Genomic DNA, 18,799 nt, shown 5'->3' on the forward strand with positions numbered 1-18,799 from the left:
ACTTGGAACAAGACGGGACCTCGGACTTGGGCTAGGCTCAAAGACTTGAACAAGACGAGGAGGCTTGGAGACTCAGATGAGGACGCTTGGTACTTGGAGACTCAGACGAGACGAGAGCGTGTGAAGCTTGGGAGTCAGATGAGACGAGGTCACTTGAAGACTCAAAACGAGATGAGGATGCTTGGTACTTGGAAGCTCAGAAGAGATGAGGACACTTGGTACATGGGAACTCAGACAAGATAAGGACAAGAGGTAACTTGGAGCTCAGACGAGACGAGGACATGAGGTGGCTTGGAACTCAAGATGCTCAGATGTGGATGAAGATCAGAGGTGGATTCTAGAGAGTCAGGCAAGGATTCCGGATACTCCAATGAGGACTTAGAACCTGGGGAAGACTCAGACGAGGATAAGGACTCAGGATACTCGGAGATTTAGACAGGCACTGCCCCTCAGGGCACTCTACACAGCAGAAGTGGGCTGGTCATGGATCACCCTATCCCACTGCGTACCCTACATAACTTGAAGAAGCTGGTCGCGGATCACACGGAGAGCAGGACATGTGCAAGACTGAGGCTCAGGATGAAGGAGGAATCCGGGCAGTGCTCGAAGACAGATCCAATCGGAAGAAGGCTTCAGCCTCCAAACCGATATGGATTTACTCCCAGGAAGGTCAGCTGGAGACGAGATCCGGGGCGAGCCGAAGCTAGACCCGGAGCTAGGGACGGACAGTACTTCAGGATCAGGACTCTGACATCAGGGCTGGAACGTAGGATATCGGATACAAAGGGACAGCAGTACCTCAGGACATCTATGGCATCTGGACATCAGGGATCTCTAAAGAGGAGGACCTCAGGGACATGACGGACGAAGACATCAGAGGACAGAGATGTCAGAATGTCTGGAGACAAGGAGACATCTGAAGATGCGGGGATGTCTGGACATAGTGAGACATCAGGAGATCTGGAGACAAGAGGACAGGATCCATCGAGAGACCAGAATGTGGAACGAAGACGAAAACTGAGGTTCAGGAACCATGGACAAAGACAAGGAGTACGAAAGAGGAACAGAGTGCCTTGAAGAAGTGAAGAAGGATCATACAGGACTCCTGGAATGAAGAGCTGGAACTGAAGATCCAGGAGCAGTCCAACTCCATAACCAACTCCTTGTGAAGGCGAAGACTGAGTGAAGGAAGGCCCTCTTTACAGGGCTGAAAAGGAAATGCCTAGAGGACATCAGCAGGAGGAGCCTAGGAAGACAGCCCACTACTGGCCCTTTAAGTGAAGAGAGGAGGCACAGCCACGTGCCTAGGAAGGGGCAGGACCATGGAGAGCGACGTCCTGCAGTGAAGCAGGAGGCAGGCCCCGACGAAACAGCTCTCTGCCACCAAGAAAAGAAGATAGTTGGCGGCTCCCTGCCGTGTGAAGAGTAGCGTCAGGGCGGCCTCCTGGCCGCAGAAGAGGATGACGACGGCGGCCTCCTGGCTGCAGGAAGGATGGAGTTGGCGGTTGCCTCCAGGCCGTGGGAAAAAGAAAGTCAAAGCAGCCTTCAGGCCACGAAAAACCGGCAGAGTTGGCGGCAGCCTCCAGGCAGCATGAGAGAAGCAAGTCGGCGGCGGCCTAGCCACGAAGAGGCCTTGGAGTCAGCAGTAGCTCCGGTGGCGGCTCCCAGGCCACGTGGAAGACTGCGGTGTCAGCAGCAGTCGGCCTGCTGCAGAAGAGGCGCATCAGTGGCAACCTCCTGACCGAGAAGAGGGTTCAGCGACAGTGGACTCCAGGCCGCACAGGAGAGGCAGAGGTGGCGGCTCAGAGCTGCTGAAGGTGGCAGGCGCCGGCGGCCTCCAGGCCGCAAAGACGGATGAGGCGGTCTCCAGGCCGCAACGGGTGGCGAGAGATGGCAGCAGAGAGGTAAGGGATGCTTGTGGGCCTATCCCACAAGCAAAATCGCAACACTTTTAGGGGTCATCTGGTCTCAAAACCAGCAACCCCGGACATCATGCGATGCCCCCAGGCAAAGAATACAAGCTTCATGCTGATCAGTCACTGGGGGCATCGACGAAACCCGGAGGAGGCCATGCTTCAAACCAGCAAGCGGTCGGCACAGGGCAGACACAGATGCCAAAAGAACCCCGGAATCAACCACAAATAAGATATAACCCTTTCGCACTGCCCTACTGACTAGGGTGGAACCAGGGAAGGTGGACCCCGGTATGAAGGCATACGAAAATACGCAAGAAAAAACAATGAGAACTCTGAGACTAGAGCAGAACTCCACCACTGCGAGGCAACAGTACCGTAGAAAGAAGAACTGGCCGCATGGATAGTGGTATGCTGGGCATGCTCAGTGTGCCAATCAAAGTTCTAGAAACTTTGACAGAAGTTTTCATGCCGGGCTCCATCTGATGTCACCCATGTGTAAGGACTACCATCTTGCTTGTCCTAGGAGAAGTTAGTGGACCACAGATTCACAGATTTACCATTTTTAAGTTGCCATAAGGAGTTTACCAAAGAGACTTGTATCATGTACCATATTTCTCAAAACTGAACTATTTCTTCAGTAACATTATGTAAGAACACCACTATAGTATCCACCTTCTTTATTGGCACTCAGGATAAGAGACTACAGTTAAGGCCCAGGCCCTTGGAGGATTATCCTCCCCCTCTCTATGGAGAATCTTCCATCTCCCTAAGGAGAAGTGCAAGGGCCCATGCCTACTGCCCAGAACCCACAGGTAACCTGGTTCTGCACATCGAGCTTCCTCCTCTACCTCTCTCTGACAACCAAGCTTGGTCCTTGGCAGGCATGCTACCCCTCTTCTTTCCTCTGTGATGGGGAGGAAGGAGCGCTGCGAGGGGGGGGGGGGGGGGCAGGGAGGGCAATGATAGCATCAGGTGAAATACCTGCGGCTGGCTGGTCTCCCTCCTCTTTATTCGCGGCAGTGTTTGCAACTAGAACACAAGCACTTTGCCACTTTGGCCTGCTCTTTCGTCAGCACAACGGCAGACAACTTGCCGGGAACTGCGTTGGATAGGCCTTTCTTTACCCTAGAACGCAGATGGTCAAGTAATTTTAAAAGCTAAGCGTGCTGATCCCCTCCCCCATGTTTTCTCCTGCGCTGGGGTTCACAGTGGCAGCAGGGGCATTTGCAGCATAAAGAAAGGGAAGGAGGTGGCGGTGTACTGTTCGTTCTGACATGAAATACGGAGGGCAAGTCAGTAGGAGGAATGGAATCCTTCTCTTCAAGCTGCATGGTCAAAGGGGATCTGTGGCTAGCAGAATCTGCGGCAGCACAGGGAGTTTTTCTCTGCGGCTGCTCAGCATCTTCAGAGGGATCCAAGAATTGCTGCTTGCTGGATTGTTTCAGCTTACCAAAAAACTTTGTGACTTTCTTTGAGGCAGCGTGGCAGAGAGCAGGCAGGCACAGAATTCATTCTGGAATCATATACCAGGCCACGCCACCAGGTCAGCAAAAGTCAGCCACAAAGGGGGGCCGGAACACACAGGGGCATGGACACAAGTCGCAGAAGCCCACCTCAAGCATTGGGGGGGGGGGGGGGGAGAAACGCTATCAAGTTGGCACACGCAGTAAATTGAGCGGGCACACAGCAGGAACACACACTACCCGAAACAGCCCGGACCACAGAGCTGGTCAATGGACAGGCATACAAGGTCCAGGCCTGTCCAGTGACTGTGTATCTGTCACCAGAGAGGAACTGTGCTGAAGCGCTTGCTGTGGCCTGCTCACATTCATGCATCGGGCCCATGCCTAATGCCCAGAGCCCACAGATAACCTGGCTCTGTGCACCAAGCTTCCCCCCACTACCTCTCTTATGACTAAGCTCAGTCCTTGGCAGGCATGCTACCCCTCCTCTTCCCTTTGTGACGAGGAGGGAGGCATGCTCCGGGGGGGGGGGGGGGGGGAGAGGGTATGATCAGCTGGTCACAAAGCAATGTGATCTTCGGGCCTTGAAATACCTGTGGCCGGCCGGTCTCCCTCCTCTGTCTGCAAGAGGTTCATGATTGGGGGTGGGGGGAGCCACGCTGAAGCGCTTGCGGCAGCCTGACAACACTATTCTCCCTACAGAAAAATCCTCCCTCAGTGGCTAAAAGAGACGGAGCAGTTTGGACTGAGACTTCACCCTGGAGATTACCTGGGTTGGGATCACATAGATTATTTGCTCACCTCATGCATGGATCTATAAGAAGAGCTAGGCGTGGTGACCGAGCTCCTTGAGGGCTCGCATTAGGAAATGTAAAGATTAACAGGGAAAGGAGGTTTGCAGGGGTGTGCAGCTGTCTCAGTAATTGAAGGTGAGTGAGTTGTGGATGCTGATGAGACATGTAAAAAAATGACTGGAGCTACTACACACAGGTTTCAAACTTGTGTGTAGTAGCTCACAAGTCCCTGTGAATACTAATTTTATTTATTTATTCAGCTCACGACTTTTCATTGGTAGCTCAAGGCAATTTACATTCAGGTACTGTAGGTGTCTCCCTGTCCCCAGAGGGTTTAACAATAAATTTATACCTGAGGCAATGGAGCGCTGCCACGTGTGCAATATATGCACATTTTCTTTTTTTTTTTTTTTTTTACATATCCGAGTAGATGTTAAATGCTTGCTTTTCTTCCCGATCATGACTAGTCTTTACAAATTTGAACTCTTCCACATGGAAACAATTATTCTATCATATGGATTATGAAAAACTCTCATCTGGGAAGAGATTACCCTTCCCCCTCCCCCCCAATACACAAAAATCAGCACAAGCCCCCCCCCCCCCCCCCCCCACAAAAGACGTTTGGCATCAAAATCATCAGCACGGCATTCGGGAGCAAAGAAATATGCGGCTGAATACTTCTCTTGCAATTTGGCGGGGTGCAATGGAACAGCACGGGTCTATAAACTCTCCAAACATTTTACTTTAATTATGCTTTCTGGGAATTCTAGTCTCTTTTTGCTTTTGCCTTAAAAAGCCGTGGAGGACCATACAGAGTAGAGTAGAGGAATGTTCTAAAAGGAGAATGGTGTGTTCTGGGTCAATACTGCATTAAAAAAACAAAACAAAAAAACATAAGGACAATTTTTTTGTCAGAAGGACAGTTTAAAATAAAATCAGCTTCCAAGCTTTTTCATTGTTTATTCAACTGTCTTAGCTGAAACCTCCTGCTGGATCATCACCACATCTCTTTTCTAATCTGCCCGCACACCGCCACCCCCACCTTCCAAGGTGCTGCCTCCCGCTCTGCTCCTATCCCTGTAGCTACCAAATGGTGTCAACAGTAACCGTTCACATCAGCACCAAAAGGATCCCGCATCTCTGTGACATTAACACAGGCCGACAGTCTCTTAGCGAGCAGCTCTCATAAAATTATAAGCTGCGTCTTGAAACACTGTGGCAGTGTCAGGCTTTCACTGTGACATTTCTTTGAAAATGTATAAGTCCATTGGAGTCGACTTTTATCTGCAATTTAGTATTTGATAAATTGGCATCTTCAGGTAGGCCTATGATTATGCAATCTAGACACATTATTACAAAGCATCTTTCACACTAATTATGTGTCAAAGCTACAAGACGGTCATGCCTTTTATTCTAACTTTGCGTTTTCAGATGTAGTGGTTCGGCTTTGTAGCGATTATCTAGTATGGGGCATCTTTTCCCAATGACATTCCATTTTAGATAATAACCTAAAGTCATAATCAGATGATTTTTGCCCATGTGGATCTGTATAGATATGAAAAGATGTGGACTTTGAGGGGGGGGTGGGAAGAACTGGTTTCATTGTTTTAAATTTGATTGAAAGATATCCAATTTAAAGTTTGTTTTTCATTATGTACATATTATGAATTTTGGTTATATGAGAAGGAAAAGCATAAACATAAGTCTTCCAGGAACAATCTCCATTCAGTTTAGTGGATTCTTCTTTCAGTTTTGTTGCCTAGTGCTTTTTTTTTGCACTGGTGCAGTAACATCAATGAGTGGTGTAGAGGAGTAGCTTAGTGGTTAGAACAGCAGGCTGTGAACCAGGGAAACCATATTTCAAAGCCCACTGCTGCTCCTTGTGACCTTGGACAAGTCACTTTCACTCTCCAGTGCCTCAGGTACAAACTTAGGGGGTTATTTACTAAAGGTTTATCACGTGCGTTACGGCCTTATCCGATAGGGCACGCGATAAGGCCCTAACGCATGCAATAAACCCCTATCGCACATGATAGGATTTAAATTAGCTGGAGGGGAGAAGTCGGGGCGGGGAAAAGAACATTATCGCTGGCAGCAGCGCGGCGAATAGCTACACCTTTTACGGTGTCGCTATTTGCTGTGAAAGGCTGTGGCCGGTGAAATCGCACCGCCGCGGTGCAAATGGCTGCGGCACAAACGACTGCGGCCTTTCACAGGCCCGCACCCCCCCCTTCGCCCCCCCCCCCCGCCCCCTTTTTCCCGGGATTCATCATTCCGCGAGGAATGATGAATCCTGCCCTTAGATTGTGAGCCCTCTGTGGACAAATACCTACAATACCTGAATGTAATCTGCTTTAAAGTGCCTGAAAAAGCAGAATATAAATGAAAAAAAAAAATAATAATAATTTCCTTTTAGTGTGTGTCTTCACTTAAAGAGAAAAGGATTCCCAGAAGTGACGTAATAGCTGAATTTAAGAAAATCAGCCAAGCAACAGAGCTTTAAGTTTGCAGTGACTCTCAGCAGTGGCTTATGTACAACTTGGCTCTGTGAGAGCAGGGTGCAAGGCAGAGAAGGGGGAAGGAAAGGAAAGGAAACATGGCCCCATACCACACCAAGGAATCACCTGTTCCAGCTCATGTGAATAATGCAGGTTTGCTCCTGCAAACTAAAGATAATGTAACACTGTTTTAAAAGAAAGGAAGCTCTTAAAGAACTCCCTTTTCTTCTCAAAGATGAGGAAGGCGCACACATCATCTGCTCTTTACCACTCGCACTGTATTTTTTGTTACACATTTTGCTTTGGTGCACAGGGAATTTAAAATAGAACCCCCATCTCTCTGTTATTTAACCACAACAAGGCAAGGCACAATTGAACATAAGAAATAATAATACAAGCTGTAACAAGATAAAAATATAAACAATGAAACAAAGTGAAATATTCAAAAATCCAACAGGAAAATAAAAAACCAAGATGGTGATTTTACGCCAGACAGCTAGAAAAAAAAGAAATTCAGGCCTTTAGGTCTTTTTTGAAAGAGAGAATGTAATTTAAGTCTCAGCTCTTGTGGAAGTTTTGTGTCAGAGCATTAGTACAGCGGAAGTAAACGTTCTAGCCGCTGAAGTGAAGGTGCAAGCAGAAAGGCTTCTTAGGTCAATCTAAGCCAGCATTATTTCAACAGTTACTCATGATACAGCTTGTACTGCAATGTTCTTCATCAGACTAAAAGAAATATTAATGCACAACCTGATATTACATTTCCTTTCAGGCCAAATAGAGGAATTCCAGTTTCCCCTAATCAAACTTAACAGAAAGGCCAAAGCTTATGTTCGTATTTAAAAAGCACTAGCTCACATAGCTCATTAGTTCCAAAATAAGTAAAAGAGAATCTTCAAAAATATACACAAGATATTTTTTTCAAGGATTATATTCTTTCCCTAAAAACTGAGACACAGATTTTACTATATTGCAAAAGCAGCAGCTTCTTGCCTTTTGATGTGCACACAGGGAGCTATAGAAAGGATTACTGTTCATCTCTATTATCAGTGGATCACACTTTTTGAATTTTATCCAAAGGGGAAAAAAAAAACCCCCAACCCACAAAGACTTCCGTTTTTCTCCACAGCACCTATTTTATCATCAATAAGAAGATTAAAATACCCAACCTTTTAGCACTGGCTTAAGGTAATCTAAGACAACAAAATCTCGCTTATGGCTGGTGCAAAATCTCTAAATGAAATCCTACGTGGAAACTAGCAAGTTAAACTGCCACAACTTACCACAGTAGGGTTGCAGCTGCTGATCAACTGGCTGACTTCATGAAATATGCTTTTGCAGTCAATGGACTTGTCCAAGGACCCTCGTTTCACAATGACTGCCACTGCCAAGAGGATCTGCTCCCGCACATACTTCTGCAGGCTGTGAAATAAGAGGACAATGCAGTTACAATCTATTCCATTCCGTAAGCTTGCAAAGGTTCCAGGTTCTAATCAAAGAGTGCGCAAAAGTTTTGTTCTTCCTGAATAACTCACCCTCTCTCTTTAAACACACACAGCGCCCAGTTGGTTACTGGTCACTGAGGAGATGATAAATTATACAAAAAATTGATTTTGTGCAAGGCAGTCAGTGACCTGTCACAAGACTCTTACTGAACTTTAAGACTATTTAACCAATGATCTAGTAACGTTCATTTTTGCCAACAATGCCAAGTTTAGCATCATGCTCAAAGTTTTGGCACACAAACAAACAACGGTCGGTGTGAGTATGTGACAATGTTGGCAAATGAATGATGGCGATATGCTTGGTGTTAGCAGCTATGAGCAAAGCAGATCAAGAGGCTATCAAAGATTTTAGGGATCACACAGAATGGGGCACAATATTCTTTTGCAACCAACAATGCTTGAGGTGGACAAAGTACATAAATTTAATCCCGTCACTCTGCATGTCTGACCATCTCTCTTGAAATCCAGAATACAATTCTGGTTCCCACATTCACTCAAAGACCTAGCTAAGCTAGAAAACTATCTGTAACAAGATACAAATAATTTTAACTGCTAAATCCTCATGTCAAGACAGAGGTAACATTGTTGAGAGGAAAAGGGAAGGGACATTTCTTCCACTGGAGAAGTATCCTACAAGAGATTGTATAATTATGCTGCCTAAGCACTTAAAAGTTTCATATAGAAACATAGAAATGACGGCAGAAAAAGACCAAACAGCCCATCCAGTATGCCCAGCAAGCTTTCACACTTATTTTTTTCTCATACTTATCTGTTACTCTTGGCCCTTATTAGTAACTTTTTGGTTCTAGTCACCTTCCACCCCTGCCATTGATGTAGAGAGCAGTGTTGGAGCTGCATCAAAGTGAAGTATCAAGCTTAATTGGTTAGGGGTAGTAACCGCAGCAATAAGCAAGCTACTCCCTCGCTTATTTGTTTACCAGGCTGTTCAATTCAGTCCTTGTTGGTTGTTGTCTGAATATAAATCCTCTTTTCTTCACCCCCCTGCCATTGAAGCAGCGAGCTACGCTGGATATGCACTGAAAGTGAAATATCAGGCTTATTTGGCAGCTGATAACTTTACATGCATTAAAGAGGCAGTGCCATCCATTTCAGACTTCATTAATAGCACATTAGAAGTAAAACAACCTAGATGGGGGAGGGCGGAACTGGCCAATAACACACGGCAATATATTAAATTTTGAAATCCCCATGCATGGTTGAAGACACAAGATTTTGTACTTGCTGGAAAAAAAAAGGAAGCAAAGTCTGCAGCTACTAAATTACCTGTGTCACTGGCAGGCCCAGATTTTTCTAAGAGAAACTCCACCGGGCGAGGTGGGGGGGGGGGGGGGGGGGAGAAGCAGAGCCACCAGGACTGTCCGGGTGTTATTTCAATAGCAGTAAGATATTGGGCGAGTCGGAAGAGGCAGCAGCCCAAACGTCACATACTTAACCCCCCCCCCACCCCCACCATCCAGTGCTTTTACTTCCGTACTATACTGCAAGTTCTCCTATTTTAAACAAAAATGTAAAATGTTGCTGCTGATAAGTGTTTCTTTTATAGTGCAATACATGTGGACACTGAATAAAGTTAAAAAAGAAAGGTTGTTTGTCTTTACAGCACAATTAAGAACTAGAACTCAATTCATCATAAAGGCAAAGTTGATGGACTTTATTAGAATTCATCCACTCTCCCGTGTCCCCCCCCCCCCCCTTCCCCAAAGCAAGAGGGCAAAATAAATAAATAAATAAAATGCTCCAGCCACAAAAATTAACTCTTGATGGTATCCAGGTGCAAATTCAATGGCTTGCTGTAATTTAAATGCTGAATTTAATGAACCATACTCTCACTGTCAAAATAATTCTGCTATTTAAAAACTGCAAAAAAATGTTTTTGTAAACTAAAATAACCAGAATTTTATCAATTAAAGGGGTGTGGTTTGGGGGGGGGGGGTTGGCAGGTCTGTCAGGAGTTCCAGGTTGAATTCCTAGCCCCCAACACCTGCCGCTCAGGTCAGTGAAGTGTTGGAGCACCATCGAGGCAGTCATCACAGCTCTTAGGAGGTCTTCACTCTGCAGCGATCAAATGACAGCTCAGGATGCCCTTGTACTAGGCTTCCTAGAGAACTATCTCAGCTGGACAACAACCTTGCAAAGGTTGGGATTTAAGCTGGCGTTGGAAGACAGCTGCACAACTCAAGGCCCAAAGTGCCTCAGACTGAACAGTCCTGGGCAGAAAAGGGCTGCAGCAGGTTCTACTTGGGCTAAAAGCCTGTAAAATCAGAAGTGACGAGAAGTGAATGTAATGTGTTACTGGAAATAGTCTTGTTATATAGTTTTCATATATTGTTAAAAAAAAAAAAAAAAGATAAATACCCAAAACAACCAGGAAACTTTATTGTATGCTTAACAATTAAAGTTTCCTAGTTGTTTTGGGTATTTACCATTGTGAGAGAACAAGGGAAAAATCGGTATTATATATTGAGTGTAGGTAATTAAAAAAAAAAGTGACTGCTTAGCATATGACTAAGTAAGGAAGAAATTCAATGGGAAAAATGAATGCCATCTCATTTTAGGGGGCATACTCTACAGCTAATTTTTACAGATACATTTTCCCCAGTTATTCCAGACATCTAAAGTGTTTCCTAACAAACCCAGGCTTTACATGAGATTAAGCTTGGAAAGTCTCCATCATTTGAACACGCCTCCCCCACCTACAGGGATGCCAAAGCAGAAAAACATGGGCGTGCTAGTTTTGAGCACCTGCAATATGCCAACATAGTTTAAGACCAGCTGGACATACCAAGTGAAAAAAGATGGGAAACAAAATCAAGGTTTGCTTTTAAATATATTTGCTGAAAGTTTACAGATTGCACTAGCACACTGGATGTTATCTTTTAACCTTCAGCTTAAAGGCTTCCAAATTCATACTACAATACCCTCAAAAGAGAGGACAATACCACTGACATGCAAGCTGGTAAAATAAAGACTAAGAAAATCTATAGAGCAGTGTTGTTAAAGCACAAACCTACAGACACTGTTTTTATTCCCTTATCTCTACTCGCTGTGAGACAAATAAGAGTACAAGAACAGAAAGCAAAGTCCAGGATTTAAATAGGATGGTGGGCGGTGTGAACCCTGAAAACCTAAGTGCAAATGTCATCAACATTCATCGAACAGCATAGAAATATAGACTATATGACAGGCGATAAGGACAATTATGCCCATCTAGTCTGCTTAATTTCATTTCTGTGCAATGTCTTAGATCGCATTTCATCACTGGCTTCACACTAGAGATCATGCCATAGCCTTTTATTCAAGCCTCCCTGTCTCCACTGTTGCAAAGCATTCCTACAACAAAATGCTGCCACCACCATGCTTTATTGCAGGGCTAGTGTTAATAAGATAACATAACATAGTAAATTATGGCAGATAAAGACCATAAGGCTCATCTAGACTGAGTAAATGCACATGGATGGGCCAAGTAGATCAAATTCCCACATGGAACCCAACTCCCAATTCTACTACTGTGTCCCCTTTAGAGTTGCAACTGCAGCTCTGTGCAGGTCTCTCCATGCCCTCGAGCAAGTTCAGTGCTGCCATATCACAGCAACCATTGCTCAGCGAAGGAAGTTCCCTCATTCCCATTCTCTTGCCATCAGAGATAATCCACTGTGTTTATCCCCATGCTTTCTTGAAGTCTGCCATTATGATGTGCTATGTTTTATGCTACAAATATTATTTAACATGAGAGACCAAAAAAATTCCACTTTGGTCTCACCAGACCACAAAACCTTCTCCTACATGTGTACAATGTCCCCTAAGTGTCTCCTTTCAAACTCTATGAGGCACATCACATGGCTTTTCTTCAGCCGTGGCTTCCTTATCATCACCCTCCCACATACAGGCCATGTTTGGAGTCAACATTTTCACCAATCTCAACCTCTGTAGTTCTTTTAAAGTGATCTTAGACCTCATAATGACCTTCTGCAGTAGTTTCCTTAATCCATGGCTACTTACTTTGGAGGGCAGCGCCTTGGTGGTGCCAAACTGTTTACAGTTGATGGACCTGATGGTGCCCAAGAGATATTCACTCACACTGAAAATTTCTTAAAGCGTTCCCCCCAATCAGTACTTCTGAATAAAGTTATCCTGGAGTTCTTCTGGCATCTTCTTCTTCAGCATGTTTTGACCTTTGTTTCACATTCAGCTTATTCTTCAACAGAAACAGCTTGATTTCAAATCAAATCAGCTCAACTACCGGACTGGACACAGATGAGCTCTATTTAAGTTATCATGGGCCTTGTCATGGCACTTTTCGTTTTAACCAGAACTGGGTTTGCAGTGAAAACTTATGCACTCAAAACTATGCTATTTTATTCTTACAGAAATTATTTTCAGAATACTTCTGTAACTGTTCTTTCATAATGAAGATGTAGAGCATGCTGACTATATCAGAGGAACTCCTATTTTAATACATTTTGATTTGCATTTTTTTATTCAGCAGAATGTAAAAAATGTGTAAGAGTATAAAGACGTTTACAAGGCACAGTTGGTTCTTAGGTCCAGTGCCTTTTGATTCCTGCGATGCTGTGGGAACTGCCGCAAAATATGCCCCTTCCTGCAGAATTCTCTCCGCAAAATCACCACAACCGAGGGGGTCAAGGGTAAGCAGCAGTGGCCCATATATTGCTGCAGCTAAGCAATGTGGCACCTATAGTCAAATGAAAGTGTGCTTCCTTTGCCCCTCCCCAGACTGCTATCACCACTACCACCAACCATCCCACCTGATCACCATCAACATCCCCACTTCCATCCCCCCGGACACTATCAATAGCCTCCTGACCTCCCTGAGCCACCCTGCCCTGTGCCCCCTCCCCTCTACAACCAATAACCACCTCTTCTTAAAAAATGATCCTTGGCTCCTGGAACCCCCCACAAGAACAGGCAGTTAAACAGTGTGACAAGGTGGTGGCTAGAGCCAAAGATATGCTGGGATGCATGGGACAAGACATAATCAGCAGAAAAAAAAGGAAACGATCATGCCACTGTACAGGTTACTGGTGAGACCTCTCCTAGAATATTGTCCAGCATATATCTAGCAAACTTGTCATAAAAAAACAGTACTAATTCCCAGATCTCAAACAGTGATAACCCTACCTATGAAAAAGGTAGTTCTGCAAACCCTAGACCAACATACCTCCTATGGGGGAAAACACAAGAAGCTGTACTGCAATAGATCCTTTCATAGAAACTACACTCTAGCAGAATCCCTCACCACGATCACATGCACAGAACAGATACCCGAACCAAATACAGAATAAAGGATCAACAATTTCAAATGTTTAGGGACTTCCTGTTATGCTGGCCAGCTGAGAAGTTGCAGGTGAGGTGAGCTCCACGAGGGCCCGCTCATTTATTTTTATCTCCTACCTTTTTTTTTTTTTTTTTGGAAAGAGTCAAGCTTTGAAATTGGTACACATGAATAAGGATTTAGTCCGCAACAGACTGTGCTACTTGGAATGTCAACACGCTCAGGGCGGGTCCAGAAAGAGAAGGAAAAAAGAGAAGACACTCTCTTCTAAATCCAAGAAGGTGACTGTAAACGAGCAAACACTATAGGATCTTAAAGAAGACTTGATATGAGATCTCTCAAAAAAACATAACAGCAGCTCTAACTGACCAACTTAGCAAGCTGCAGTCAACGATAAAAGAAATGACTAAAAAAAAAAACCCCAAAACTGGCATGCAGGCTATAAGATTGATGGAACTGAACAACAGGATCGTGGCGCAAGAGATGGCGTCTGATCAGATTACGGAGCAAATGAAGCTGAGAAAAAAAAATGCATCCTTGTTAGACAGAATCGAAGATCAGGAAAACAGAGCACATAGAAATAATATACGTGTTATTGGTCTGTCTGAATCTTCTTTCAAATCTGGCTCCCAGAAGCACTGGGGCTTTCACTGGAAACAGAACCCATTCTAGTAGAGAGGGGTGCATCAGATTGAGTCCTGGTGGGAGGCAGGGCCTGGAAGCAGCACACACGTAGACTCTCCTATCCTTCCGCACCTTCACTGCTTCAGTTTAGTGCAGTTCCAGCCATGATAAGAAGAGCAGCTTGCAATTATTTAAATTAAAGGTCTGCCAGCAGGGGAGAGGAAGCAGGGAGTGGTGTGGGGATTGCATCACTGCCAGCTCCTACACTGCAGCCAGCGCCTTTCTAGGAGTGGTGCCTATGGCCGTATTGGCCATAGACTAGCTATGGCATTATTAGTGGCCCATGCATCTTTCTCTCTCTCGCACCCCCCCCCCATCCCATGCCAAATCACTCTTTGTCAAGAGCACAGCAGTGACAACCTCTTCCTGTGCACCCAAGGCCTGTCTGTTGCACTTCAAACCACGCAGCACTACAGTGTCCCCAGCAGCTCAAAGTATGACACTCCAGCCCCAGGCTGCAACCACAAACCTCTCACGAAGCCCAGATTGGCACAGGGTAGGAAAAGCTTAAATTGGGTGTGTGTGGAAGTCTGTGCAGAATAAGGGAGAGGATATATTTGAATGTTTATACCCACTCAATTTCAATTTCTTGGTGGTTTACAGTTTATATGCATAAAATTATAGAAAGATAGAGATAAATGAGATATGTATATATAAAAGGAGAGAGGGGATATATATATATATATATATATATATATACATACATACATAACCATGCTTTTCTATATGTTCTGAGATTTTGATCTTTAGAACTATTTTTCCTGGCACTGAAGTCAGGCTAACCGGTCTGTAATATCCCGGATTGTCCCTGGAGCCCTTTTTAAATATTGATGTTACATTAGCTACCCTCCAGTCTTCAGGTACAATGGATGATTTTAATGATAGGTTACAAATTTTTACTAATAGGTCTGAAATTTCATTTTTGAGTTCCTTCAGAACTCTGGGGTGTATACCATCCGGTCCAGGTGATTTACTACTCTTCAGTTTGTCATTCAGGCCTACCACATCTTCTAGGTTCACCGTGATTTGGCTCAGTCCATCTGAATCATTACCAATGAAAACCTTCTCCGGAATGGGTATCTCCCAAACATCCTCTTCAGTAAACACCGAAGCAAAGAAATCATTTAATCTTTCCCCAATGGTCTTATCTTCTCTAAATTCCCCTTTAACCCTTCGATCATCTAACAGTCCAACTGACTCCCTCACAGGCTTTCTGCTTCGGATGTATTTTTAAAAGTTTTTATTGTAAGTTTTTGCCTCTACGGCCAGCTTCTTTTCAAATTCTCTCTTAGCCTGTCTTATCAATGTCTTACATTTAATTTGCCAACGCTTATGCTTTATCCAATTTTCTTCTGTTGGATCCTTCTTCCAATTTTTGAATGAAGATCTTTTGGCTAAAATAGCCTCTTTCACCTTACCTTAACCATGCCGGTAATCGTTTTGCCTTCCCTCCACCTTTCTTAATGTGTGGAATACATCTGGACTGTGCTTCTAGGATTTTTTTTTGATTTTTTTTTTTAAACAATGTCCATGCCTCTTGCACACTTCTTACCTTTGTAGCTGCTCCTTTCAGTTTTTAACTATTTTTCTCATTTTAGCAAAGTTTTCCTTTTGAAAGTTTGGCACTAGAGCCATGGAGTTTGCTTACTGTCCTCCTTCCAGTCATTAATTCAAAGGCTTTATTGAAATCCAAGTAAACTACATCTAGTGCATGCCCTTCATCCAACTCTCTAATCACCGAAAGAAATTGATCATATTTGACATGATCTCCCTCTGGTAAAATTATGCTGCCTCAGACCCTGCAACCCACTGTATTCTAGATAATTTACTACCTTTCTTTCAGTAGTCTCTCCATTGATTTTCTCACTACCGACATGCAGTTTCAATTTTCTAACAACACTTTTATGGACAGTGGTAATACCCATCCTTCTCCAGTCCCAGCAGATCACTCCCATTCCCAAAGATTTACTGAACAGATTCTTCAGTGCATCTATCCCACAACAGTACAGAAGTCTGAGTTTGAATGAGCTAGGTCCAGAATATCTACAGACATGTCTACCCAGTTATGTTCCATCCCAGGTGTTACAGTCCTCACTGGAGGAACTTTTGTGTGTTCTCTCAGTAAAAGAAATCCACATACAAAAAATGTGAGGGAGAACATTCAGTGATAGCTCCAATTCTCTGGAACAAACTTCCAAATATTTACCAAGGTCAAAGATCCTCTTTTGTTTAGAAAATTGATCAAAACATGGGTATTTTGTGTAACTTCACTGTAAAATGGCTCATCTTAACTTTCACTGATGGGGGGGGTTGCATTATTTTTCTTCTATAAGAATAAGGGGAGGGGTGGGCTTGATGATGTTTATAGAATGTTATATGAATTATGTTTGACAACTGAGATGTCATGTGTGGATGCTTTTGAGTTTATTATATATTTTGTCATTGTACATCGCTTTGAGTAGCTCATAGAATTATTAATAAATGTTAATAAATATATTGCAGACCAACTCACTAAGATCTTTTACCAGAGCTGTGTGAAAAATTGTATAAGGCAAATCTCTGTGGGAGAATGAAATACCTGACAATATCTTTTTTACAGCATGAGAAAATAAATGGTGTGAAGCAAGATATTTGCCCATTGCAGACGTTTTGCAAATTTTAGACAAAGTAAATAGTGCAGACAGTCAGTTCACGTCAACGCCTGTTTCCAGTTGTTTTTAGCAATTACATTTCAAAATCTTTCATATTTATACCTCTTTTACAAGCAGACAATGTCACTCTCAGAAACAGAGCCACGGAAAACATCAGCTGACTTCAGCAGAGTGAATACAGAGCCCTGCCATTACACTCTCAGCAGTTCTGTGGAAAACTATTTCTAAGGGATGTTCAAGGAAAAAAATTCAAGAATGAAATCAAAGTTGTGCACCCATAATAGGTATAAATTTGTATTTCTAATGAGGATCATTTTCTATTCTGACTAAAGCACCAATGTGACAATCTCACATCTCAGGAACTTCACAGAGTAATAACTTTTTTATTTTATTTATTCTTTATTAATATCACAAGTAACAAAATAAAATATCCCTAAGTCATAATGCCACAAAGGCATTCAACAGCAAAAAGATAATACAAGAAAGGATATTAAGCTGTGAATAATTTTATAATATATATCCCTTCCTCGCCCCCCCTACCCCCACCCCCTTTTTGGTTCATTAGAGAATAAAATACATCCAAAGAAGGTAAGCTAGGTAATTATCAAATGAGCAATCTATTTAGCTTCAAGAAGAATCATGAGAGGCAACCTAACAAAAGTCAGATTAAAAAAGTCCGTGGTTACTTTTACTGCTGATACCAACGGAGAAAAGCCTCCTATATCTGCACATGGAAAGCCACCTTGTCATTCCCAGTGGCCAATAAGTAGCCAAATAATGAATAGTCCATATCCTTCGAAGAAATAGCGTCTGTGATGAGATAGCCTCCTTCTTCCAATGAGCTGCCATTTCCTTATGAGCTGCATACAATATGATTCACTAAGATCCTCTCCCAAAGAATCCAATCACTTTACTTGTTCCTATGTGAGCCCTCTCCCCAATACCTGTTCATTGTATTTTCCACTCTTTAGTTATGATGTAAACCGATATGATGTCCCCTACTAATATCCGTATAAAAAAATTCTTCAAATAATAATAATAAATAATAATTGTGAAAGAAGATATATCCCAGAATCAAAATGAATTATCCCAGAAGACATTCCTTTAATTACTGATTCAATCCACTTACAAAATGGGCTCAACTTTGGACAGGTCCACCAGATATGATAAAATGAACCTACCATCTCACAATCTCCAACATTGATCTGAATGGCTGGAATAAATCTTGTGAAGCTTAAGAGAAGTAATATATCATGAAAACAAAATTTTATAATTAGTCTCAACCATATTAACAGAAATTGAGCTCTTTCCTATTGCTGTACAGCATGCCTCCCATTGTTTATTTGACCAAGATCTCCCCCAATCAGATTCCCAACCTAATGGGCCAGATTTTAAAAAAACAGCGCGAACAAATCTACACCCGATTTTATAACATGCGCGCGGAGCCGCGCGCATGTTATAAAATCCGGGGTCGGCGCGCGCAAGGGGGTGCACACTTGTGCACGCCAAGCCCTAGGGGAGCCCCAAAGGATTTCCCCGTTCCCTCCGCCCCCCCCCCAACCTTCCCCTCCCTTCCCCACCCCCAGCCCTACCTAAAACCCCTTCCTGACCTTTACCTGCCAGCGCACCATCCATCGGCACGGCGGCTGTGCCAGAGGCCTCTGCCCCGCCCCTGGCACGCCCCCGGGCCGGCGCCCCACCCATGGCTCCGCCCCCGGCACGAGTGTCCCAGGGCTTGCGTGTGCCGCCGCGCCTATGCAAAATAGGCTCTGCGTGCGAAGGGGCAGATTTTCTCGGGTTACGTGCGTAGCCTTTGAAAATCTGCCCCAATATGTTTAAATGGAAGAACATGTTTAGGAAACAAGGCATATATTATGGAAATCAGAACCTTATAGGAGGTCTGTTGAAAATACATCTTCAAAATCAGAAAAGGCACAAGCAACCTGACATTTAATGGAATCACTAGAGACACAATGT

The 18,799-nt window shown here is 43.9% G+C and overlaps 1 protein-coding gene across 6 annotated transcripts in view; it reads right to left on the bottom strand.

Annotated features, from left to right (window-relative positions):
• XPO4 (exportin 4) overlaps positions 1–18,799 on the bottom strand; it is a 340,414-nt gene that overhangs the window by 255,151 nt on the left and 66,464 nt on the right. For all 6 annotated transcript variants that reach the window (XM_029602525.1, XM_029602521.1, XM_029602524.1 and 3 more), the window contains exon 4: positions 7,952–8,090. In XM_029602525.1, coding sequence (XP_029458385.1) covers positions 7,952–8,090 — 139 coding nt within the window. The remainder of the gene's footprint in view (positions 1–7,951; positions 8,091–18,799) is intronic.

This window comes from Rhinatrema bivittatum, chromosome 5 (genome assembly GCF_901001135.1).
Source record: "Rhinatrema bivittatum chromosome 5, aRhiBiv1.1, whole genome shotgun sequence".
Lineage (NCBI taxonomy): Eukaryota > Metazoa > Chordata > Amphibia > Gymnophiona > Rhinatrematidae > Rhinatrema > Rhinatrema bivittatum.